The following is a 27,202-nucleotide window of genomic DNA, read 5'->3' on the forward strand; positions in this document are numbered from 1 at the left end:
CTTGGACGTGTCTTTACCTGAGCTTTCTCCTTCCATTTGAAGCGGCTATTATTTTGGCCATTTCAGCCCTAAAGACCAACAGCAGTGGCATGTATTGATGTTCCATAACTGTTTATTTAGTATTTTTAAAACCCTCCACTTCGCCCCATCAGCCACTTACACTCCAGGAAATTCCTGCAAGGTTCTTAAGATGTCATGCTATTCTACACTTCACTACTTTTGTTCTTTTGCTCCATCTACTGAAACTGTCCAAATTAGCCTGGCGAACACGTCCTCATCCTTTAAGCCCCAACTCAAACATAACCTCTCAAGGAAGCCTTTCCTGGTGTTTCTAAGCAGAGCCAAGCACTCCCCGCAGACCTCTGTCCCTTGCTCTTTCTTACCCCTCGTGCGTCCCTCTTCACGTCTGTCTCTCCTGCTTGGAGCACATGATGGCAAAGCCCTGGCAAGGCCCCTGCACCAGCTGGTCACTGGGTCCGCACAGAGAGGACACTCTCAAGAGTGTGCCCTACAGGACCTGAATCAAGACCTGGTTATGCTTCCCTCCTATGTACACTTCCAACACCTCCTCTTACTCAGACTTAGACAAATCAAAGAGCAAAATCTTTCAGAAAGTAAACGCCTTTCAGAACCACATGAGCAGGAAGAAGGAAGGAGAAAACAGGTTAACTTCCCTCCCCCCAAAGAAATCACAGAACAGGCAAAGGAAACCAGAAGACTGGCTATCGCCCCCCATTCCACCGTTGGATCAGGAGAGCTAAAGAATCCTGAGAGTCCACAACTGGATCTTAAAATCACCACGGAAACATCTTAAAATAAAAATAAAGCAAAAAAATAAAAAAGTCCCCGAGATAGGAATTTGTCACTGAAAAAGATCTTGGGCCAATGCTGTCAACTACAACACCAAGAAATGACAACGTATATCGTGTTTCTATTTCATTACAGGTTGACGATACACACTGCCTCGAAATAAACCTATGACCCCCTCTTCCATGACGAAAATTCAAGAAAACACCACTACAAAATGGAGAGTAAGGCGTGGGGGTGGCAAAGCCTCTCACCATCTCCTCCACCGTCCCAATCTCACTCCCAAATCTGTCCTGGATTTACAAGAGTTCCCTGTAAAATACCCTAGAATCCGTATCTGAGAAAGAGTGTTTTTTATTTTAATATTATAACTAAGATGTCTTTTAGACATTCAAATTACAAAGTGATTTGGACGTAAAAAATCTAAGACAATGATCATTCACTAAACGGAACTTCAAGGACTCTAGCACCAGAGGAATAAACTAACAATGTTAATTTTATATTCCTCACTGACAGGAAGAGAGACAGTAATCACTACGTGGCATTTTTAAATTTCAAACGAAAGGCAAAAAATATATCATCAAACAAAAAGCATCAATATATTACATACATAAAGTATGTAATATACCCTTTAAAATAAGAGTATTTGAATCTTAATTTAAATTTTTTACAAAACTGAGAGAACCTGCATTTTACATTGTTACAAGCATAATTCATGCCAGACCATAAAACAAACTCTTTCTATCTATATCTTTTTAACCAAAACAACCAGTCAAACCAAATGCTTATGTTATCTGGCTGGATACATCTGTAGATATGATGGGTGTAATTAATTGTTCAGCTAAAAATGCAATTCCATGGTGCTTTTAATGATTTAGGTATACACAGCTTTAGTTCTCAGAACAGACTAAAAATAGTGATTTTAATTTATTCCTGCTGCCTACAATTACCCACAACCATGTATTTTTAAATATTTCCAGCCTATAAAAATTACTAATTTTTGCCACTTGTGTTTATCTGCATTTAGACTTTGATTTGGATAAATTAAGCTCTCAAGTGTTCCTTGCTTTATGAAACTCTGCATGTTGTAGACTTCAACACAAATAAATGACTTGTACCATTAGAGGTTTAAATAATGTAATGTATTTCATGCTCAGCCTGAAGCTGGATTCCAATGAAGTTGCTAATGCACGTAATGATTAAGTGTAACTCAAATACTAACTGTGTTGTTGAAAACATGACAGGCAATAATTTGGTCTATTATATTCTGCCATTTAATTGCCTAGTACAGACATTCTCTGACACATTATGAAGCAATGATTTACAATTATTCAAGCTGCAAAGGTCAGAAAGTGACATTATAATCATCTACATAGAGATCCCTTCTAATGCACAAAAACTAGGTAATGCCACACACACACACACACACACACACACAAAGAGTTTTACTGCATTAGTAACTTTCTATTTAAGGTTTCTTAAACCAAATAAGAATAAACAGCTCATAAGCACATCAACACACAATAGAAAATGTCTAGAATCTTTTCGTGAACCCGGATGTAACAGACTTAAGAAAATGCCCTTATTCTCTCCTGATTAGGTAAATTCTACTCTACTACGTAACTCGACACACAAGATTCAAGACCAGACACAGGGAAGTCCTTCAGAAAATAACCTAATCCCCAGACTACGCGTACTGGGGTCTCTGTGAATCACGGCATGCAGCAGTCAACGAGCACTTATGAGGTTGGTGGAAATCACACTGGTCTGCTACTCTTTTTTTTTTTTTTTTCCTAAGTAACTGATCATAAAAAACAAACACAGTAACCAAAGCTGATCAATCTTCACCCCTCTCATCCTAATGAAAAGGTAAGAATATTCTCACCTGTCCTGGCACTTAATTCTATTATACGATGTTCAATTTGTAACCACTCAAGTGCAATAGACTACCAACACATACACAACAAAGGGGAAGAATGATAAAGTTACTGAAAACAATGCTTTAATGTGAGAAAGTGAAACAGAGAAAGAGACACAAAACCAGACTGAATTCCAGAATGCTGAAGGAAACTACCATGCAAGCAAGTTTTCAAAAGAACATAAACCTGAGCAAAAGCAGAAAACAAAATTGGCTAGGGGCTGGAAGGAGGTAGGTAAATTACAGTTATTACATTCTGGGGAAAACAACCTAGAGAGAAAAAAATAAGTACAAATTAAAGTCAATAACAAACCAACAGATAATGCACAAAGCAGAAAAATTTTTTAAATAAAAATTAAAAAAATAAAGGGACAGTTAAAAGTAAGGAAACCGTGGTCTACTCTTACCAGTACATAATTTGACTCCATCGCCAAAAATACTTTTAATCTCAAGTTTACCATCTGTACAATGGGGATAATAAACATGAGATGAACAATATCATGACACTATGAGATCAACAAATGAAGTGAATGTTAACAAACAACACCACCGTATAAATACCATTTCTTATGCACAGGATCACATACCCTATTACATGTGTGGATACACACAGAGACAGAGAGACGTAAATTTAAACAGATTTAACGAAACATGGGGTCTTTAAGCCACCCAGATTTCAAGTTGTGTTTTTAGTAGTCGAAGGTAGGAATCACTGATTTAGGGAAATATGTGTTTCACTTATTTCTAAACACATGTTGCCAACAAACATGATTAACTTCTGCAGAGAGATGCTCTATTATTTCTTCTCTCCCCACTAACCCTTGTCAGCTCCACAGCACATGCTTATGTGAACTACCCAGTAAGTGCTGAATAAAAATACAACCTATACTCTATAAAACCCCACTTGAGATCACATTCACATGTCAGAAAAACGTTAAGAAACTGTATTGTTCAAAAACTCCTCCTCTTAAAAGTGAAAGTAAAATAAAAGGCTTCTAAATAAAGTGATCAACAACAGGTTCTTAAAACAAGAAGCGCAAAGCAATACATTTTCGAAATTTTTACCATGTCGGGGGCACATATATAAACCATGGGTAAACAAAACTTAAATCCTGAACTCTGAACCCTAGCTACCTGATAGGAATTAGACGTCTAACACATTCAGCTACTTTTGTCAAACTGACTTACATCCGTAATATACCTTAGCTAAGATTTGCTGATGAAATGGAGACAATTATCTTAAAACCGAGCTTAACGAGTCAAAGAAAATCACTGTAGGTGCAAACAACTGGAATAAAAGTTTTAAAAGGCAGTCTTTGTTAAGGGGGTAGCTAACGCACAACTCTTCAGCCAAGCCTTAGTAAAAGTACGCGAGATACCTATCTGATGAGCGTCTACAATCTTCTAGAAATGCAGACATGAAAAACCAATTACAAAGAATCTAATGTGCTCAATTCAACAAAACGCGCAGTTTACTATTTCCATCAATTTCGCTATAAAATGTGAGGGTTTTGTTTTTTTTTCCAAGAAAAGCAAGAGTTACTAGGACAAAAGAATACAACATTGTGAGTATTAATTTCATTTTTAAAATGTCTGCTCCATTGTTTTTATATATTAGTCAGAACTATTCGAAAAGCAGTTTATTCTCTTGCAATTCAGGTAACGAAAAGGTTATTCATAAAATTCTAAAAGCCAGAGATGAAGATCCTAAGTACTGCAGAAAAGAAAACACAGTGCAGGGCCTTCTGTTTGTGACAAAATTATAGAGTTAATGTTCCTGAAAGATCACTTCACCTTTTAAAGCATGATTTTTTTAAAAGGTAAAATTTATAGCAATTAAAGCTAATGAAGAAATGCAGCATGGGCTGCTTATGTTCAGGAACTAATAGGTCCACTGAGCATTTCCAGGATTATTTAGCCATCAATGATAATGAATTGACATTGTCACCAGTGTTAATGTACCAATGCTACTGCCACTAACCTGACGGCCAATTCTTGCTTTCTATCATGATTCTCACTTTAGTTTTTAACCTACCTACTGCCCTATCCATTTGAAATACAGGAAATACAGAACGCCCTACAATACTTTTTCTTTCCCCTGAGAGGGTTCTAACTCGTTAGACCTAACTCATCAAAACTACTCGTTTCAACTCCACAGACAAACACTTCTTGGGTTTACTACAATTTTTCAGAACTTTCAGCGTCACCGTGACAATATGTACCCTAGAAAAGTTATTGTTCTATAACTTTTAAATCAAATTTCACTTACAAAAAATTAAGACAACTATTATTTCAAAGCGAAATAAAGTTCAATGACTACCATCATTCTCAAAGACACAGTTTTGGAATCTAGATTGCCGCTCCCGTGCATACATTCAGACCTCTGTGGCATCAGCACACAACTCAATGTATCTCTGTGTATTTATAACTCTTCATCCTGGGAATCGAGCAAATAGACCACGAGTGTCACATGTCAGTGGTGTGCGGTAACAAGCAATGAGCAAAGTGGGTTTAAAAAGGACAATCAAAGCCAACCAATCCTATACCGCTTTTGATGCTACTTAGGTCAGAAACTAGTCTCCAAAAAAGTTTCTTCTTCTCTTTCCCAAGACTTAGTAACCCTAATAAAAATTAAAAAAAAAAAAAAAAAAAAATGGAGGAATTAGATTTCTAATAACAGAGCATGCAAAAACTGCCCAATTATTTTGAAGATCTGAGGAAGAAACTGCTTAGTGCCATCTAATCGCAAATTCTCATTGGAGTCAGGGCCTTCCTCTTTCCTACAACTCATACGGTAAAAACAATAAATGAGGTATCTTTTAAAATTCCAAGACCTAGAGCAATTAAAATGAACCATTTGGCACTCAACCCTTGCAGCTAAAGCCAGTGGCAACAAAACTCATTCCCCACTGATCTTCAGGGGGCTTGAGGGCAAAGGTTCATCTTCATTTACTTTAGCTGCAAGTTACTGAGCCATCAATTCTGCCAATGAATAAATCACAGACCGTGGTTAATAAAACTGCTTGCAAAGTTATTTGTAAAACTATCTTAAGGGTCAAAAAATGCAACGGCATCCTGGCATGACATGACTGCCCAACAAAAGACAGAGGCTGTTTTTGACTTAAAAGATATTTGCCCACTAAATCTTCCACTAAAAAGGGAAACCTAATATAACATGTGCACAGTGCATAATTTAATTGAGCCTGTAGTATTTAAGGAATCGGCCATAAGAATTGCACGTTTCTCAGGTTTCACAGAAAGTGTTTTCACAGGATACACATATTAGTTAATTTCTCTAGCATAATAGCATTAAAATACATTTTTAATCAGAGAGAGGGTATTAAAATCCAGCTCTGAATGTCCTATGATATACCATAGATGTCATGGCATTTTAAAACCTTTTAAACATTTCTGCTAAATTAATCAGTTGTGCATTAAGGCATCTCAGTGCTTCCTATTAAACGCAACACATCTGAGTGACAGCTTAACACCGGCAACGATTCTTTAGAGGAAGAGTCATTAACTAAAAATGGCAAACAAGTTTTGGAATAAAGTTACACAAAAACATACATTATACACTGTTTATTTAAGCTTCACCTCTGCAACAATCAGTGACCAGTTGTCTGAAATTAAATCTTTTTCTGCCTTTCTCTTTATGGGATATGTCCGGGATATCTAGCCATTAATGTGATTAAAAATTAAAGCAGTATGGCAAAAGAGAAAAAAAAAAATACATATACGTTCCTAAAGCTGTATTATGTATTTTTTTTATGTCTTTAAATGGAATTTACAGTTCTCTCTGGCAATGTGAATGAACATCCTATAATTTAGTCAATTTACAGATTACAGGTTCAAATTGACCTTGTAGCCCATAAAATTGCTCATCTGCAGTAGAGGATTAGAAGTGGGAGAAGAATGTCATAACTGTATTTAAGGAATTTACCATAACAATGGAAAGGAGGGTACGCATGCATAATTTTAGCCACTCTTACTCATATCACTTCTGAATTCTGAAACAATGGCTATCCCGCACATGCTTCCTGGCTCACCACGGCAGAGATGGTTTCAGGTTACTCACCCACAGACATGACACTTGTATTCCCTCATCCCAAGGTGCCTTTTGACATGGTTTCTGGCATCGCCAAGCTGAGCCGTTGCGAAGTGGCATATCTTGCACTTGAATGGTTTTGATCCTAAGTAAATTTAACATAAAATATGATTTGAATTTGAATAACACAGTACTGATAGTTTAAGGAGAGGCCTAGATCTTAAACCACACTTTTCATCCGATTAGAAATTTCTGGCCCCAAAATGGAGTACTTGCTTTCCTTTCTAACTGGAATAGACCCGCATTCCATAATTATTCCACCAAGAAGACTTTAATGTTTCAGTGAGTGTTCCTAACTTTCAATAATAACACTCTTAAGATTTAAAGTCCAACGTGATGCCACTGAGCAGTGCTAAGTGTATCAGATGGGCTAAGTAATTTTAAATATTTTTCTACCAATTCGCAAAAATATCTTTTGGAGTCGCTCAACATTTAAAATGGAACATTATAAAACACAAATGCATACACAGTAGCTGATATTTTTTTAAGTATATTTATCATCAAATACATTTCTCAGTGGCCATCTCCCTCCTACTTCTGCAGCTTTCAATTTATTCACATTAAGAATGGCATTTCAGATTTTTTTCGGACATTTATCCCAAGTGATTCACTATATTACTATTTTGATAGCACACGATGTAAGAATACACAATGGATAAGTTATCTGCTTTTATGATCATTTTATAGTCAAAAATCTGTGATGATTCTGCAAACCAGGAAGTACTGACATTTTATTTATTATTGATCTCAAGAACAAATATTTCATCATTAAAAAGCATAGTACCAAGAATTTTTTTTAATTGCATAAAGAAATAAGGTTAACCTATACTCAAAAATGAGAAAGCAAACTAATTTCAGAGTCAACAAACCCGGTGTTGGTATCAGACAGACTGTAACTGGAACATAGTTAACTAACAGATAATCGGTACCCACGTGAGCAAGAGCAACACTCCTTTCAGTGTAACAGGTATATACCATTTTTTTCAATTTTCTAACCGCTAAGTCCTCAAATAAATGAAAATCATAAAAATCACAGCCTAGAATCAGAACAACATGCTTCCAGATCTTTCGTAGCATGTTTAGTACCTATTTGGCGAAGTATCTCTTCTAATATAGTTAGACAGAATATGAAATATGGGAACTTCAATAAATATACAAAAAGAGCTCAAATAAAAAAATTGCAATAAATCACATCTGATCAATGAACCTTTGTGCAGTGCCCTTGAAAAATATAATCCTCCAAGAATACTTTGTTGAAATTGAAGCACTCAGTAAAAAATTTTAGAGTCTTAAATTTCAATTTAACTCCCAAAAGCTGACAAAAAAAGTGAAGCATTTAATTTTAATCTTCCAACAGAAATAAAAAAGTCAACAGTACTAAGCGCGGGCAGACAAGGTTGAATACTTCACAGCTCAATGACAATGAAGCCAGATCTCTTAATACTTCCACTTGTGCTGTTAGAAGTAGATGTAAAATATATTTAGCACCTGAATGGTTATATCTAGTCAGCTTTATCTGTTTAAATGTCAACAGCAGGTTGAGACCACAGCGCACAGTGATCACACCCTATCAATCACATTAGAAACTACAGTTTATTTAAATGATTCTGATAAAACCAAGCCTAACACTACCTGGAAACATTTCATCTGAAGCAGAATTCTATAAAGGGACACATAAAAGACGGGAGTGAGAAGAACCAATTTACCTGTACTTTAAACTGAAATGCATTCAAGATAATAAGGTACTCAGGAAATTATTAATTAACAATAACATCAGGACTCCAACCGAAGAAAATAAAGCTCTCTCAGTATCTGCATTACAATTTGGGTGAAAGGCTAATTTACAGTATCCTGTGGATTTAAGTTTCCTGGCGTGCCCCCTGCACTGACCCTGTGATGAGTCCCTCCTGAGTCAGCGTGCCTGCCACAGGGGCTGGGCACAGACCCTCCAAGTTCCCTTAGGAGGCTCCTCAGTGAAAACCTCTAGTTCCTCCAGGTCTCGGCGCTCACTGCTAGGGTGCTGACAGCACATAAATGAGCTACTCTGCTGACTGCTTTCATGCAGAAATCACTGAGGTTCTGACTATCTTTCACATCTTCTATTCACAGCAGGCTGTGTTAACATCTCCTTCCTATGCCATAAAAATTCCAGGGAACTGGAGATCATACTTTTCTGCATAATGAAAAAAAAAGTCCTTTTTTCCAATAATGTTTCCAGTTTTAAGCTTGGTATGCACATCCCAAGATGAAGCCAGGCATACTGTTAATAAGGCAAAATTCGTAAAATTATGTATTTCTCCCTTTGTCTTTTTCACAAGTGTATTGTGATTATTATAAACTGTCAATATTACTTTAAATAGTTCCATCCCTGGAAACAGCATTATCCTCACTGGGTTTTTTTCCTTTTAATTTGGCCTCTGAGGGTATGCCTGTTTAATTTTTTTTAATGTGTATTTTTTTTAAATATGAAATTTATTGTCAAATTGGTTTCCATACAACACCCAGTGCTCATCCCAACAGGTGGCCTCCTCCATACCCATCACGCACCCCCCCTCCCTCCCACCCCCCATCAACCCTCAGTTTGTTCTCAGTTTTTAAGACTCTCTTATGTTTTGGCTCCCTCCCTCTCTAACCTTTCTTTTTTTCTTCCTTCCCCTCCCCCATGGTCTTCTAGTAAGTTTCTCAGGATCCACATAAGAGTGGATGTATATTTATTCTTGAGAGAGAGAGAGAGACAGACAGACAGACACAATGTGAGCAGGGGAGGGGCAGAGAGAGAAGGAGACCCAGAATCTGAAACAGGCTCCAGGCTCTGAGCCGTCAGCACAGAGCCCGACGCGGGGCTCGAACCCACAAACCGGGAGACCACGACCTGAGCTGAAGTCGGATGCTCAACCGCCTGAGCCACCCAGGCGCCCCTCTGAGGTTTTGAAAGGGAAAAACAAAAGGGACTCTAGCTTTCTGGCCCCTTACAATTTTACCAAAAGAATCCCAAAGGCTTTTAAAACTAAAACTCTCCACCCAGACCTACACGGGCACTCCTCGGCATCAGTCACTGCTTGCTAACTGCCGGGCATACGCGGATGTGACGACAGCATGTAAAAAGCGATACTAAAACTTGATACTAAAACTAAAGAATGAAGTACGATGTATAGAACCCATCATCCAATGCTTCGCCACGACGGCCTCCATTCTACAACCCTCCCTACACACTGAACACTCCCTTCCGCCCTTCATTCCCTCATTTGGTCAATAACACGGGGGGGCCAGGTCCTGAAGGGGCCCGCACTGACCAGCGCAGAGACCGGCACTGACCAGTGCGGAGCCCCTGCTCGGGCTATGCTCAGAGTCAACAGACCACCTCACCTCACCACCTCTTCTCAAGCTGATTCAGCTTCTAAACCGGCAGACAGGAACTAAGTGCAACACTAGGCACCAGCTCTAGCCTGAGAATTTTTCAGCGAGCCCACACAACCCTCTATCTCCCTGCACGTGAACGTTTCCCAACAGCACAAGTGACCAGTGCACTCAGAGCACCAAATGAAGGGCTTCGGACAGTCTTCTAACTGAATGAGAAGTAACTTTTTTTCTCATTACTTTGTTATGAGAAAGTAAAGCTCTAGCCAACGGAATAATGCAGGAGAGAAAATGCACCACTGTTTCTGGGCTCCTAATGTACTGGGAAAGGCAACACTGCCCTTCCTGGTCATGCCGATGACTTCACACGAGCAAAGGCACAGGAAAACTCTGGGGTGCTTTCTTCCTACAATTCTGGATAACCAAAAGTCATTTATTTCTTAGAGTGCTGCTTTCATCGTGCTAAGGATGGGAAGGAAAGGCTACATGAAGTAGAGAGTAAATCACAAAATATGAAAACAAGGATTGGAAGAGTAAGTCTTTTTCCAGTTAACCATTAATAACAGCCCCTGCATTACTACTTCGCGGACATAAGCAAAGTATCAGAAAAGCAATTCATTTTCAGATGCCCCAAGAAAAAGACCCTGGATTAAAGCTGGGAGAGCAACATCCCCCGAAAAGTGGCTTGCAGAGCTGTAAGCGTGGGACTGGCATTGTGTCCACAGGAAGAGGGCTCCTCCGTGGTGCCTGGGAACACGATAAAAATGTACTTGCTGATGAGCCCAACACAAGATGTTAAAAAGTACGCTAACTTTTACTAAATGTTAGAATCAATGATGTAACTTATATAAGTAGGGTTACTTTGTCACATATTGATGGTTACCTCACTTTCACATCCACATTAACTTGATTTTAAATGCAATTAATACATATAGTCAAGGAAGACTAATGGACTACATTCCGCACTTAACCTAGTGGACGTTTTCAAATGGCACAAGTGACCAGTGCAAACCTATTTTGCATTGTAAACGACTAAATAAATCTTAATGGATTAAGAATGATCAGCTATCAACACACAAGGGAAATTAAGTGCTGAAATGCCTACATTGATTATTTTAAATTATTAGCCTTACTCTGTTCTTGAATTTGTATGCTTTTAGTGAGCTTTAACACATTTACAAGACTTATTGACTATAATTACAAGAGAATTCAAGTAATGGACACATCAATTATAAGCAACATGTCTTGACCAGACAGTTGCATAAAGAATTCTAAAAAGAGGTCCATTAGCATCTTTTTCTGCGTTTTATTCCGTTTTATCTGCCTTAAGAGGGCATGTTGAGGAAGTACACACCTTCTACACACGTGAACAAGCCTGATTTCGAAAAGCCCTATCATTTCACAAAGCCAGCTGCAAGCACGCTGCTGACAGAGGTATTAATAATGCCAACAAATAGTATCTGAATTTCCTCCCCGACAACAGCTCCCCTCTAGGAAGAGTCAGCACCAGGAGCACAATGTTTGTATTTACCTAGATTAATCTGACGCAGGTTGCCCTGGTACTTCCTTCAATGAAAAACTTTTATCTGCCTTTAATCTCCCTAAACTAGCAACGTTTCACACTCTTTTGTCTTCCTCCTTGTAACCATGCACTAAGTTTCAAAAACTGCAAGAATTTAAAGTATAGCTTTAATAATAAGCCATTATTTAAAAGTACAGTAAAATAAACCTTACAGTTTTAATGAAAATATGTTCATTGAAATGTGAATTTATTATTCAAATCCACTCATAAATTCAACCATGAAGACAGAACTTGTCTAAGCAGAGCACAATGATTTAGAAAAGCTGTCTATTTAAAATAAAGAATGTATGGCAGGTTTATAGAAACAGTGCAGTGAATTTTTACATAAATTTAGAACAGTGGCTTATGCATTTTTCCACACACACACACACACACACACACACACACAAAGTTTAAAAAAAATTTCCACCCAAAATTAAACATTAAAATGGAACACTACATTTGACAGAGCAGGGACTGAATCAGGTGCTGCCTGCGTGAAAACCAAATCCCCACGACATAGCAACTTTGGAAAGTGTTCACTAACTGTGACCCTTGGAAGGAGAATCTTGTTGCCTGGGAGTTACACTTTTCGAAATAAACCATCTGGCAATGAGTAACTTTAAATCCCTAAAATTCCAAGAAAATTTGTATTATTTCATTCCTCAAAAGCCATTTAATGTGTCCTGTGAAACACACAGTGCCACTTGGTAAGTACCTTGGAAAAACCAAACGAGGACTCAGAAACAACTGAAAAGCTGTTCAGAGAAGGGAATTTAACAAAGGCATCAGAGGGGCAAGGCTTCTTGATGGAACGAAAAGAAAGCTGTCAAATCACCTGCCTTGGAATCACTAAGGCTTAATTAACTTTGGAAATGGTAGGCGTCAACGATGACGTATGGCAGATGCCCAGAGGGCCGCGCGGCGGGGTGACGGGAGCCAGGTGGAAGGTCGACAGGCAAACGCCCCGAGGACTCCACGTTCGGATGGGACCAAATGTGCCAACTGGATCATGCGTTCGCACTTTCTAGGTAAACACAGGTTTGCTCGCACGTACGTACCTGTGTGAGTGCGAATGTGCGCCAGGAATGCCATCGAATTGCTACTTCGACACATCTTCCCACAATACTTGCAGACGTTCCCCTGGTTTTCTTCTCTCTCACGGTTGATCTGCTCAGTGTCTTCCACTATGTACTTATTGACCTCCCGCAGCAGCTCTTCGTGCTGCCCTTTAATATGGAGAAATAAATTCTGCTCTGAGTCAAAGGGCTCCGTGCACTTGACACATTTGAAGGTGGCCCCTCCCTCCGGAAGCTCCTCCACACTGGCCTGCTCGTTCCTCAGATGACCAGCACTAGCCAAGTGCTGGTGGAGGTTGCTCTCGGTATAGAAGGACTTCCCACACAGTAAACAATGAAAGTGCTTCTCTTTCGTAGGGTGCTTCATGGCTATGTGCACATTCAGTCCGCTCAAACCATCTGCTAAGAAGCCACAATCATCGCAACGAATTCGTGTGGATTCACCAAAGGAACTACCTTCACACTTCTTCTTTTTCACACCTTGGGCACAGTCTTTTAAGGGCAACTCACCGATCCTCACGCCTGTGGTTATGAGACCCTCTTCAGACTGGTCCAACAACTCACCATCTTCAGGGCTCTTTATTCTTATTATGGAAGAATCAAACCGGCCAAAACTGTACACGGCCTGTCCTTTGTCATCAATGCTGATTATAGTTTCATACACATCGTTACTTTCAACTGTGCTATCGGAAGCCAGACCATCCTCTTCCAAGATAATTTTAGTTTCATGCTGGGAATTCATCAGAATCTCCTTGTTCTGTAGAACGGGGTCTTCTTGGGTACCATCTTTCAAGTCCTCTGAACTCTGCACACTTCCAACGTCGTTCTGACCACGGCTCTCCAGGTCTGGCTCCTGTCCCGTCCTTGTCATCACAACAGGGACGGTGCTTTCGGCCAGATGCCCTCCCCCTAAACCTCCAGGACATCCACGTTTGCTCAGGGTTTCACTTGCATTCTCGCCCACACGTCCCACATCACTCTCGCCACGCGTGCCTGGACCACCAATGTCATTCAGCATGCTGTGGCTTCTCTCTACTGGCTCATAATCCAAAGCTGAGCTTCCTGCATTTTCACTCTGAAATCTGCTCGGGGAGGCACAATCAGAGGAAACAGTAAGGGACACATCCTCGGGTTTCAGAGCTTTTTCCCTGGCAAGGGGCTGTTGGAAAGTTTCACAGAAGGAATGCTCTTCACTGAGATTAGATTCATCTCCAGTCTCAATTTCTACTGAGTCGGGAGCACGGAGTACTTTAGCCACACCTAGATGAGTATTCTCATCCAAAACAGAACAGTCAGCGGTACTTCTAGATTTCAGAATTTCTTCAGACGGTTGGTCTGAAATCACTTGATATTCCTCAGAATTTTGCTGATGCTGCTCGTTGGATATGATGATACTCCTGGGCACGTCTGCAGAACCTGCTTCCATGTCCGAAGAGTTCAGGTAAGACTGCCTTTTCACCTTGTGTTTCTCTGTGGCTGCATGCCTCGTCATCTCTCGACGGGTCACGGCGTAGTAATCGCACGCCATGCAATAAAAAGCAAATTCCTTTGTATGCTTCCGTTTTACGTGCAGCTCTAGAGAAGCAGAAGAGTGGGCACTAAACTCACAGTGTACACACTTATTATCGCTTACACCCGTAGCGTCCCCCTGCTGGACAGGGCCCTCCGGTTCCAGACACATCTGTTCCTTTTTATCAGGAAGACGGCTGTCAGCTTCCCCATCTACAGAATGACACACACCTGCCACTTCGACTTCAGTTGGATTTCCACGCTCTGCTCCTGGCTTTTCTGAAACAGAGGCATCTGACTCAGCGGATTTGTTAGCGTGCTCCCCTGAAACCGCTGACGTGGCACTCTTTCTACAGGCTTCAAGGTTACCCCCTTCAGGGCCGACAATGATGTCTGAACTTTGTTTGCCGCTGGCTTCTACTTCTACTCGTCCTTTATGCTTCTTAGTGGCACAGTGACGCTCCATGTCTCCCTTGGTTACGGTGTAATACTTACACACTTTGCACAAGTAACTGTACTGGTGACTGTGCTTTCGTCGAATGTGAACAGTCAAGTTTGTGATACTAGAGGCCAAGAGACCACAATGAGAACATGTCCGTGAGATGTTACCTTTCGGTCTCCCTCTCTTTGGGGTGGCGGTCAAAGTGACCTCCCCTTCTTTGGTCATTCCGCCGGACTGTGACAGTTCCTTGGTAGTCAGCACGCTCTTTTCGAGGCAGACATGCTCCTGTAACTGTGCACCTTCCACGTGGCCTTCTATCCTGCCATTTCCAGAAACATGAAACTCTTCCTTTTTATCGTTTGCACCTATACACACCCTTTCAATACATTCTTCAAAACTCAAGCCGATGTTATTTTTCTTGGCATTTTCAAGATGCTTGCTTCTCTTAATGTGCTTCTCCATGCCTTCTTTGCTCAACGAATAAAGATTACATGCTTTACACAGAAAGTGGTAGTCCTGACCATGCCGGAGCTTTATGTGTCTCGTGAGGACAGTGGAAGACCTTGTTTTATAAAAACACTTCTTACACTGAAACTGAGGCTTACTGGAATGCCTGACTTCATGTCCATGGCTCACCCTGGACTTAACGGGCTCTTCCTGAGCTGCTTTACCGGGCTCACTCAGGGCATCTCTTGTATTTTCTGATTCTAAAGTACTTAAGGGTAAAGACTGTAACACCAAATCACTGTTACGCGGCTGAGAAGCCTCTGGCTGAACCAATAAAGGAACGTGCTTCTCAGTTGTTCTGTGCTCCTCCAGGTCCTTCTCAGACAAGAAGAACAGACTACAAGGAGTACAGACAAAACACATATTGTGCTTTTCCTTCATGTGGTCTGTAAGACCTGGTTCGTTCTCGGAACTAAACGAACAGCGCTGACAACGGAGGACACTGGCGGTGTGCTGGTGCTGGGTGTCGTACAAATGCTTGTCCGAGTCCCTCCTCGACGGGCTGGAAAAGTCACGCTCCTGGCAGCGAAGCTTCACGTCTCCGGTGGGGCACCCCTCCCCACGAGTCTCCAGCTCCGTCCTTTCTGTAGCTACTTGAGCACAGTCCGTACAAGGACACGTCTGCTGGGCGGCAGCTGGCCTCGCGGCAGGAGAGTCCAGGGAGCACGCGAGGTGGGAGCTTCTTCTGTCCTGCTTCGGGTCCCGTGTTTCTGGGGAAGTCACACACAGACTGTGGACACCGCCACTCGCTTCTGCGTGTCTGGATGCAGACTCTGCGTCACCTGTTCTCACCTGGGTTCTCAAGTGTTTCATAAACACCCTCTGCGCATCAGTAGTTGCTCGTTTACTAATTCCTAAAAGATTAAACCTTTTCTTGGCCTGGCCCTTTAAAGTAAAAGTGCCGCTTCGTCGACGGAAGCTACCGCCCAACGTGAGGACGTTTCGCTCAGGTCTTGGTCTCGAGCCTGCGCTGATACCGTGCGCTGCCTGTAGGCTACTTCTGGAAGATTCCACCTTATCTAAGAGACCCTCTGAGCTGACCAGAGCTAACTTTTTAGTTTTACTTTGGTTTTCAGGATTTCCAGCTATGCCGAGAGAAGTTACATTTTCTTCAACAATCTCTACTGTTTCTGACGAAGGATCCCTGGACGGCGTCATTTCGACAAGCAGCTCACTGCTACTTCCGCTTTGCTGAGAAAGGCCCCCTCTGAAATCTTTAAATTTGCTTCCAACGTCTCGTAATCCTTTTGAATCACTAGCCTTTGCTACTGGCTTAGAAGCTCTCGGTTTCACGCGAACACTTTTTGTTCCCATGGAACAAGGTTTCTTGGGAAAGGGCTGTTTTGTCAAGATCTGTACAAATCCTCCACGAGCAGCAAGATTCTGACGCCGGAGGTGTGTTTTGCCAAGATAATGTGCATTCAACAGGTTTTCTTCCACGCACTGAAAGCCGCAGAGATCGCAAGAAAAGACCCGCTGCGGCCCATGGGTCTGCCGGACGTGCGCGTGCAACGCCGCGCTGCTCTCTGCTTTGTGGCTGCAGTGGCAGCAGGCGTGTTCCCCAGGTGGCTGCAGGTGACACTCAGCATGCTTTTCCAAGTCAGTGCAGGAGGAAAACAGATGACCACATACGTCGCACTTGAAGACCGTATCTACGTTTCCAACAGTACAACCGACACTCATCTCTTTCGGGGGCAAAGGAGATTCTCTTCCCGGGTCAAGGGAAACCATTTCCCAAGCAGACTTTTCTTCGGTGTCTGTTTTCGGAGAAACAGCATCAGTGGTGCTCAAACTGGGAGGCGGGGAGAAGGCACTGGGGAGACTCGTGCCTCCATCGGGGCGTTCCTTCAGGACGGTCTCCTTCACTGCCTCACCCAACGGGACGTGCCCTTCGGGGACCGTGCTCTCAGAAGCTTCCAGCCCGCGAGCGCCCCGCTCTTCACGCTTTAGGTGCTCTGCCTCGGCCGATAACTTCATTCGTTTGGAAGCATGGTTATTTCCATCTTGCCCCACGGTGACGCTGCCGAGGTTTGAGGATTCTGAAAAACCTCTCTTGCTTGTGGAGTTTTCAGAGGAATTTGCTACCGCATCAACTACGGGCCCACAATCTACATCATGAGATGAGACATCTCTCGAGTCTCCTGCTTCTTTGTTTGCATTTTCATCCTCATCGTTCTCTGGCTTCTTCTCAGTATCCATCATTAAGAAGGTCCTGCGTCAGGGCGGCTCACTGGGCACTCGTAACCTGCGGAGAGAGCAAACGCGGCGTTACACCTCGGAGCGGAAAGAACACGCACACGTTAGTCAGGCCACCGGCAACATGAAGGGACACACTGAACGGAAAAGGTACCACAGCATCAAGATTTCCTTTCCGTTGAGATGAACTTGATCCCACGTGTGATCCTTACGAAGACTGTGAAGTCAGACTCGGGGACATGGTTGACGCAGGAAGCGATGCCGCGGCATCTCCGACTGAAAGTGTTCTCACCCAGCTTGCAAACACACTCTCGTGCTGAATTCTCTGGACTGGTATGTTTCGGTTTACTTGTTTGTAAACAGAGAAGCCCTCTTGTCAAATTTCTCTCCTGTGAACCCGCCCCCCCCCCCCACCCCCATCGGTGAAACACATTAGACCAAACTGCTGAGAGGCAAGCCAGGAAGTCGGGCCTTCCCCTCCGTAGCCTCCCAACAGAAGCCCAAGCCCCAGGGTAAAAGGAACAGAATTTAAGAACAACTGCTTCCTCCTTCCCCCCTACAGCAAAGAGCCTAACCTTGACTCTCTAAACATATGCTAATTAACAACATGCACATTCTTCTTGCCGTCACTGTTCCAGCTCAAACCCACTGCCAATGAAAAGCCACTCCTGTCCCCACTGTCCGTCACCAGTTTCCTCACCTAACAGGCCTGCTGTACCTTCTGAAGGTTAATGGCAAACGGAATGTCGGCAGGGGAGCAGGATTAATGAAGCCAACTTTGGGGGGAGAAAAGAATTTCACTGAATAAAATGCTTTAAAATCAATAATATTGATTTTATTTTTCATTATGCTATTTAGTTCAATTAAAACATATCATTTTCCATTTACTTTACACCAGGATTGGAATTTTCAGCCAAATGCTATTTGATTTGATGTGACTAAAAAACCATCACATATTATGGCCTCAAAGCTAATGATAACTATTTTTAACTATTTTAACTACTTTTTTCATAACAATGACAAACCAAATGAAGGCTGTTGCTTTGACTCTGCTAAAAGTGGGGAATGAATAAATAAATACACACACACACACACACACACACACACACACACATCAAAAGCATGAACAACAGAAGAAAAAGTAGCTAAATTGGGCTTTATCAAAATTAAAAACTTCAAATGACTATATGCTTTAAAAGCCACCCTCAAGAAAGGGAAAAGATAACCCATAAAATAGATAAAACATACTCCAAATCAACGGTCTGACACAGGACTTAATCCAGAATACAGAGAAAACTCTTAAACAACTCAATAACTGAAAAAAAACTCTAATGAGCAAAGAAGAATATACATTTCTCCATAGAAGATACACAAATGGCCAAGAAGCACAGGAAAACAGATTCTCCATCAACAGCCATTAGAGAAATGCAAATCAAAATCATAATCAGTCCCATTGGACACTCATCAGGATAGCTAGAAGCCCAGCATCAGATAATAACAAGTGTTGGTAAGGATGCAAAGAGAGGACACCCCCGCAATGTTAGCGGGGTGTAAAATGGGATGTCACTCTGGAAACAGTCTGGCAGACCCTCACAAGAGGAAACACGGAGTTGGAGTTACGGAGTAGTTCCGATACAGCTCATCAATCCTGCTCCCAGGTGCATGCCCAAGAGAAATAAGCCATAGGTCATCGCAAACACATGCATACAAAGGTCTATCTATGGCAGCATTATTCGTAATAGCCAGGAGGTAGAAACAACCCAAGTGTTTATCAACAGATTAAGGAAAAATAAAACGAGGTACACCCACATCCACACAATGGAATATTCAGCCACCAGAAGGAATGAAGAACTGACATGCCCACAGTTCGCATGAACCTTAGAAATGCTAACTGTAAGAAGCCAGTTACAAAAGACCACATACCATAGGATTCCTTTGAAAGGAAATGTCCAGAATAGGCACACGTCAGGTACAGAAAGCACATGAGTGGTTCCTTAGGCCTGGGGGAGGGACACAGCGGGTGACTGCTGAAGGACCCGGGGTTTCTTTTTGAGGAGATGGACATGTTCTAAAATGTACTGTGGTGATGGTCGCACATGTCTGTGAATATACTTAAATCCATTAAATTACAGTGTAAATGCATAACATGTATGGTGTGTGAATATCTCAACAAAGCTGCTTAAAAATACACAATTTGTCACATATAATCTACGATACAAAAACATCTTGTATTTGTTACTGTATTACAGCACAGTAACATATAGTTTTATTACAACTATAAAGTATTTACCATGTCTCCAGTATGTGATCCAGAAAATATAAATTAAGAGGTTAATAGATGTTTAGGCAAGAAAAACATATCCCTAGTCAAATACGTTTAGGAAACTCTGGTTTGAACCAAAGTTTCTTTACCACAGGATTTCTCAGCACATATGCATTTCCCAAACCAGTTTCATTACAGAACTCATTGTTTATAAAGAATCAAGAAACCAGTGGTTCCAAGGGAGCTTTTAGGAAAGGGACAAGGGACCTGTAAATAAAGCATTGGCTTTGCCATTCAACATTCACAATTAAAGAATAAACAGAGGGGGGAAATGAATCATGCATCTGTTCCAAAAACTTCACTTAGTGCCCACTACATGCCAAGTATTGTTGGTTGTAGATACTGGAATTATAGCAGAGAATAACACAAATTCTCTGACTTAATTGTAAAGGGTAAGATGTTTGTTTGTTTGTTTGTTTGTTTGTTTGTTTTCAATGGAAACATTGAACATCCCTCTTCTAGAACATCCTTTTCTAGTCAAGAAGAATCACAGGGACCGGATTTACTCTCATGCGTGAAACAACCGAAAAAGAAAAAACAGACAGAATCTCTGAAACAACAGCATAAGACTTTGGACATCAGCAACCAAGGGACAGCGATCCCTGAGAGATGAGATACAAACAAGGGGGGTCCGAATCCCAGCTTACTACCTGGAGAAAGGACTCAGGCCACAGCACAGGCAGGGATCCCAGACAGGGCCCAGGAGTCTTCCCACAGAGTGGACAGGCAGCTAAAGTCTGCAGGGCAGAGTCAGAGAGAGCAGAGGCACCAGAAAGAGAAGCCCAGAGACCTTCAAGGGGTCCCTCAAGGGTGCTCCGATCAACACAGACAACATGCCATCTTTCCAGAAAATTGTCCCTTGCCCCTCCCACTCACTCCTTGGTAACTCCCCCTCCCTGAGGCAACCACTGTCCAGTATTCCATAATGCATCAGTCTGGCCTGTCCCGGATGTTCATATAAATGGAACCAGACAACAGGCCTTTGCGGGAAGGAGAGTCGGCCTTTTGCTCAACACAGTGTTTTTGCTGCATGTATTAACAATGCATCCACTTCCGCGCTGAGCGGTATCCTCTTGTATGGCTACACCACGATTCTGTTGATGGGACACCTGAGCTGTTTCCCCCTTCTGCGGCTATGGTGATAAAGCTGCTCTGAATATTCTTGTGCAAGTCTTTTTATGAACATACGTTTTCATTCCTCTCGTGGAAACACCTAGGCATAGCAAGGCTGCACCACGGGGACCAACGTGCATGCTAACTTTGTGAGAAACCATCTGATGGACCTTCAGAGTGGCTGCACTGTTTTGGACAGCCACCAATGTCAAGAGTTTTGACTGATCCACACATTCTCACCGATATTTGATGCTGTCAGTCTTTTAAATCTAAGTCATTCTAGTAGGTGTGTATGGTTTTAATCTGCATTTCCCTGATGACTAGTCATGGTGCTGAATACCGTGCTACGTGCTTTGTGAAACGTTCATTAGCCTTCTGCCCGTTTCTTACGTAGATTGTCTATTTTCTACTGAGCTGAGGGGTTACTTATGTGTTCTGAAGATAAATCATCTGTCAGATATATGTCTCACAAATATTTTCTCCCCTTTCATTTTATTAATGTTTTCTGAGAAGCAAAAGTTTTAAATTTTGATGACATGAATTTTTTTCCTGTTCTGGTTATTTTCTGTCTCCCCATGATAGAAAGTAAGGGCATGGTTTATGTTTTCCACCCTTATATCCCAAGAGCCTAGAACAATTCCAAGCACATATGAGGTACTAGAATAAACAAATACCTCATTGTGATGTAAGAAATGTCTCTTTTCTAAGTATTTAGAGATAAAATGAAAAAAGTGTGAGAGACACTTTAAAATAGTCCAGGAGGGGGGCACAGGGAGGCCATGTGCGGATAATAATGAAGGCTAGATGACAGTGACGTGGAAATTCAATACACCACTCCATCAACTTTTGTATACGTCTGTATATGCATGTGTTTGAAAACGTCCGTTACATACTTTATGTTTAACAGGTTTTAATGGTTTGTCTAAAGTGGTATGAATTCCCTTCCTTTCAATGTTGAGTCCAACCATCTCCTCCTCTTCCAACACCACTCTGGCGCACCACTGCCGCCTTCACTATGGACACCAGAGGAGTTTCTTCTCCAGAAGCATATGCATTCAAGAAACACGAACTTGGGGAGGACTCACACACGTACATCTAATCAGAAGGAATGTTCTAATGATGGCACCTGACTAACACATTTTTGAAGGCACAAGAGTGACACCTGCACTGATATGCAGAAGCACAGTATTGAGACCCTTTATTATCTCCTATATAAGGGCTCCAAAAACTCTAAAACAAAAGGAGAAAATATTTTTATACTTGCTATTCCCCAATTAAATAATGCAACATCTCATTGCACCGAGAAAGAACATCAAACGCTCAACAAATACATACTGAGTGCCTACCACAGGACAGGAACTACCGAGCTCCAAACGCGATCCCTGCCCTCGCCAGGCTCGTGTTCTGTTAGGAGCCACGTGACACACACGCCCAGGAACTCGAACACGAGACCACGTATGAACACGGGCGACAGGAACTAAGACCGAGAGCTGTATAAATGAGCAAGGGAATCCTGTGCCAAGCAGAACATTTGGCCAGAAGAGCAGAAATATCACTTGAGCTAAACCTTGAGGAAACAAAAACTGCTGTTTTCTTTTTCTGACAGAGCAGGCAGGAAGGGTGAAACACTCAAGTGGAAGAGCGAGATTCGGCAAAGCCACTCCACACCCGAGACACAAGCGCACACGACCGTCAGCAGCCCGGACAGCCACACCGCTGGCTCTTGCCTACACAGCGGCAGGAAAGAAAAGCAGAGGACCCACCAAGAGCACGTCACACAAGGCTCTGAACTGAGAGTTGGAACGTATTCAGTGGTGTCGATGGGAAGTCACTGGAACACAACACTCCTTCCGGATGATCGCTTTTACAGAATGCAGGACGCATCACAGGTAGAGAAATTATATAGGCAGAGCGCATTCCAACAGCCCATAACCAGGATGACGTCAGGGCAAGATGATTTAATAAATATCTTCAAGTGATCTAGAGGGGATTAAACAGAAATGAGAAAGTTTATGCTAATATAAATGAAAAAGAAAAGCCTTCATCAGAAAGATTATTAGAACAAGTACCAAATCGCCAATGGAGATGGGGAAGAGAATTCAAACCTCACCCAACTGGAACAGTTTAAGAGCTCATTTTTCTGGAGGCAAATTTCACTCATTCACTCCACAAACATTCATTGAAAGCCAACCAGAAAGCATCTTTAATTCTCTCAGAAACAAAGCAAAGGAACAGAGTGGCTAGGGGACTCACTGCCAACCCTCAGGACAAGTAAGGCCTAACCTTGGTTTCTTCTGAAAGATCTGGTACTTGTCTGCAGAAAGAAAATGAGTCTCAGTTATCCTCCCAGAGTAAGGGTTCAAGATTCAGAAGTCCTGGTAGGTGTTTACACTAAAGGAATGGGATATATTATTTAACCAAATCTTCTTAAAGCATATGTATCCTTGGGGCGCCTGGGTGGCTCAGTCGGTTAAGCATCCGACTTCGGCTCAGGTCATGATCTCACGGCTCGTGAGTTCGAGCCCCGCGTCGGGCTCTGTGCTGACAGCTCAGAGCCTGGAGCCTCTTGAGATTCTGTGTCTTTCTCTCTCTGCCCCTCCCCCACTCACACTCTATCTCTCAAAAATAAATAAACATTAAAAAATATACATATATGTATCCTATACAAATCCATCAATTATCATTCAACACATATCCTCACTGTCCCACAAAGATTTTCAAACAGGCAATTCCATTTATAGTATCTATTCATCCAGATTCTCAACTAGTTCCTTGACAGGAAGGAAGGAAGGGAGGAAGGGAGGAAGGGAGGAAGGATGGATGTTAGGAAGGAAGGAAGGAAGGCAAGCTGCATGTAACTTTATCATCTTCAATTTCACTCACCGAGAATCTGTCATGAAAGAACGTTCCTGCTCTAACCGAAAGACTCCCTGCTATGGTTGAAAATTCTTTTAAAAGTTACAAGAGAGAAATCAAAACAGTCCTTTTTTTTTTTTTTAATTCACATACTTTTAAGAACAAAATAAAACAAATCAACAGCAGCCTTCTGATGACACCTGGTGGCCAGTGCTCACAGGAAGTTTCTTTCACATTTTAAAGAAAGCACTTCAGGAACTACTGGAGAAACCCAAGTTATTGGACCATTTTTCCTGCTTCCTCTGCCCGCCTTGGGCTATACTCTTCACTCAACCCGATCTCTTCTGCATTTCTCTCTTCGTCCCTTTTCTTTTCTGATCATGACGCGTTAAGCGAGCTTGAGCCAGGCTCGTGCATGCGCACACTCTTACACACGAGCTCACAGACACGCTCTCACCGCTAGGACACTAGAAGCCAGCTCTCCCTGCCCCCACCCCACGGCATCTCACCCTTCACCCCTCCTGCACTCGCCCCATTAGTGGTACGAACAGTGTGGAGCCAGCAGGTGTTGGCACCAGGCCAACAGTAAAGTCACAGCGGGGGACACGTGTGTGCAGCACGGCAGGTGCGCACACAGGTGCACGTACAAAAACTCCCAACGGTCTTCTGACCTTTCCCTTTGGGGAGTTCAAAGAAGGATGAGCTGCAGAAGTCATTAAGATCCTACTGTAGGGACTGCCTCCTCCCAAAAGGACAGGGTAAGGCAGGTGAGACTTCCTACAAGCCTATTAGGAGCTGAGTGTGACAGGAATAAATGGAAGCCAGCGGACTACTCCGATCTCTTCCAGCTACTACTTCCGACTGGACTTTTTACTGAAAAGAGCAGTCTTACCATTATATATTACCTAACTGAACCAGGTATCACCAAGCCCTATGTGGAGCTGCAATCTGTAACAGAGACCACAAGACAAAGTATCTGATCCCACAAAGAAAAAAGTCACTTTTCTGTGAAAATGCTTATAAGTTGAATGAATTCTTCCTTGACAACAGAGTATAATTTAACAGCCTAAAAACCATTCACGAAGAGAACACCTGAGGCACCTCACCACGAGGGATGGATGTGGACACAAGTTGTGGTTTATTCACAACTGGACCAGTGCATGAACACCTCGGTCCAGGAAAGCCCGTGTCCTCACTGGCCAGAGAACAGGCTGCAGCGCGTTCCTAAGAAGTAAGTCTGTAAGCGTGCCCATTTCCCCACCCCCGAAGATGCCCGCAGTGGTTTACAAAGAGTCCACACACCCTGACGCTCCCTTCAAAGGACGAAACCTAATTCTCTCCCCTCAGCGTGGGCTGGCCTCGCTGACCTGCTCACATCGGCCAAAAAATAGTGGAAGAGAGAGTGTCCGACCGCGGAGACCAGATCACAGAAGGCAGAAGCTTTCTGCGCGCCCCTCTCCGGCACCCCTGTGCCCAGTGCCAGACAGGAACAGGGGGCTCCTTCCTGCCGGCTGGGGAGCAGCTCCTCCGGCCCCAGGCCACACTGCAGAGGACCGCAGCCCCTACAAAAGCCTGACTGCTAGAGAAACCCAGGGCCAGAACCTTCCAGACCCACAGAAACCGTGAGTAACAGATGCTCGCTGCTTTAAAGCCACTGAGTTCTGACAGAATTTGTTACATAGCAATAGAGAACTAACAGAATGCCCTGCCCTCTCCTGCCCACCTCGTCAATAGCCAGGGCTCAATTTCAGCCTCCTTCCTGTATATTCTCTATATATTTCCTTTCCTATGTGCTCCAACCTTTAACAAGAATCTTCTGTTGGGGCGCCTGGGTGGCGCAGTCGGTTGAGCGTCCGACTTCAGCCAGGTCACGATCTCGCGGTCCGTGAGTTCGAGCCCCGCGTCGGGCTCTGGGCTGACGGCTCAGAGCCTGGAGCCTGTTTCCGTTTCTGTGTCTCCCTCTCTCTCTGCCCCTCCCCCATTCATGCTCTGTCTCTCTCTGTCTCAAAAATAAATAAACTTAAGAAAAAAAAAAATTAAAAAAAAAAAAAAGAATCTTCTGTGCTAGCACAGTAAGATTAAGGAACACAGGAGGAAATCAGTACACGTTCACGGAAGTATACTGTTTGAGAAGATTTCAGAAGTTTACTCAGCTGACAAATACACGCATGCCTCTTCCGCTACCAAAAGCAGATCTGATACAGCTCACAATGCAACACGGATACAAGAGAACCAAGAGTTATTGAGTGCTAATAAAGAGATGAGGTAGAGTTTTAAATTTAGATTTGTATGGAGTAAAAGAAATGTCTTAATGGTTCCTGAAAATCCTGCTCATTTTGGATGAAGACATCATCCATCTTTAGCTAGCAACCACACCAGAACCAGCAGTAGCCATGCGTCGCTTCCCAGCTGGGCTCGAAAACGCTAGCAGCCAACACTCCCAAGAGTCCCGGAGCCTGATGAGGCAGCCCCCCCGCGGTGAACACCCAGAGAGCCACAGGCCACGTGACTACCTCCTTCCCTGGCAGGACATACCCAAGCTCAGGAGACCTGGGGGCCTCTGGCCACAGGGCTCGTACCTGATTAAGTTCCATCTCCAAAGCATCTCACATACCACGTTTAGCGTGATCCCAGAAAGAACCGTCCCCTTCCAGAGTGTAAGGACACACTGAAGCCAGGCAGACTGGAGCCATGTGATCCCCAGACCAAATGGCAGGAGTGAAGTAAAACTATCGGATGGAAAAAAAAAAAAATCTCACTCAAGTCAGAACAGAACTTTGCAGGGGATACCCATGTTCTATTTCGAATACCCAATTCAATTTCGCCTGAGTTACAAATTAGAGTATTTGCTTACTGCTTAAGTTAGAGCTAAAACAATCACTAAAAACCCATACTGATAGGGATCAAACACAGTGAGCACAACAGAAAAAAAAGACCATCATCCCTTTCATTACCAAAGATTCCCACCTTTCCAACACTATTTATGAAAACGTATTTTAATACATTTATACATTTAATGCATTTACATCACTTTTAAGTGATAGAAAACAGCAAATCATGGGACAAAAATAAACTATTAAAGTAGCTCAGCCTTCTTACCTGGCTATTTTTTTTAATCTTCCTACACTTCAAGTATGATTTTCCAAATACGTTAAATTGATCTAGTAATAAAGTTAATTTTATGACGATCTTATATCAACCACCTCTGACAAATGCATCTTTTTGTAGTTGGAAATATTTTACACAAAAAGTTAAAATTTAATATATCTTTCAGAAAGCATTTTTAAAAATCAATGCTTGTTAGAATTTCCATCTAATTTTTTAAAATTTATTTTAAAGAAATAAAATTCTTATTGGAACAGGAAAACAGGATAAAAGAATGGAATGAAGACTCCATGCACAGAGTATGAAAAAGTTCAATGCCAT

The 27,202-nt window shown here is 42.3% G+C and overlaps 1 protein-coding gene across 4 annotated transcripts in view; it reads right to left on the reverse strand.

Moving 5' to 3' along the window:
* ZNF407 (zinc finger protein 407) overlaps positions 1-27,202 on the reverse strand; it is a 459,316-nt gene that overhangs the window by 413,941 nt on the left and 18,173 nt on the right. For 3 of the 4 annotated variants that reach the window (XM_047086264.1, XM_047086266.1, XM_047086267.1), the window contains exons 2-3: positions 12,813-17,533; positions 6,804-6,918 (exon numbers count right to left, since the gene is read on the reverse strand). In XM_047086264.1, the coding sequence (XP_046942220.1) occupies positions 6,804-6,918; positions 12,813-17,490 (4,793 nt within the window). In that variant the 5' untranslated portion in view covers positions 17,491-17,533. Of the gene's footprint in view, positions 1-6,803; positions 6,919-12,812; positions 17,534-22,683; positions 23,089-27,202 lie in introns of those variants that run through there. The other variant, XM_047086265.1, reaches the window with a different exon arrangement.

Source organism: Lynx rufus, unplaced genomic scaffold (assembly GCF_022079265.1).
Source record: "Lynx rufus isolate CCGP_SWC_20201006 ecotype Redwood Valley unplaced genomic scaffold, mLynRuf1.p SCAF_20, whole genome shotgun sequence".
Classification (NCBI taxonomy): Eukaryota; Metazoa; Chordata; class Mammalia; order Carnivora; family Felidae; genus Lynx; species Lynx rufus.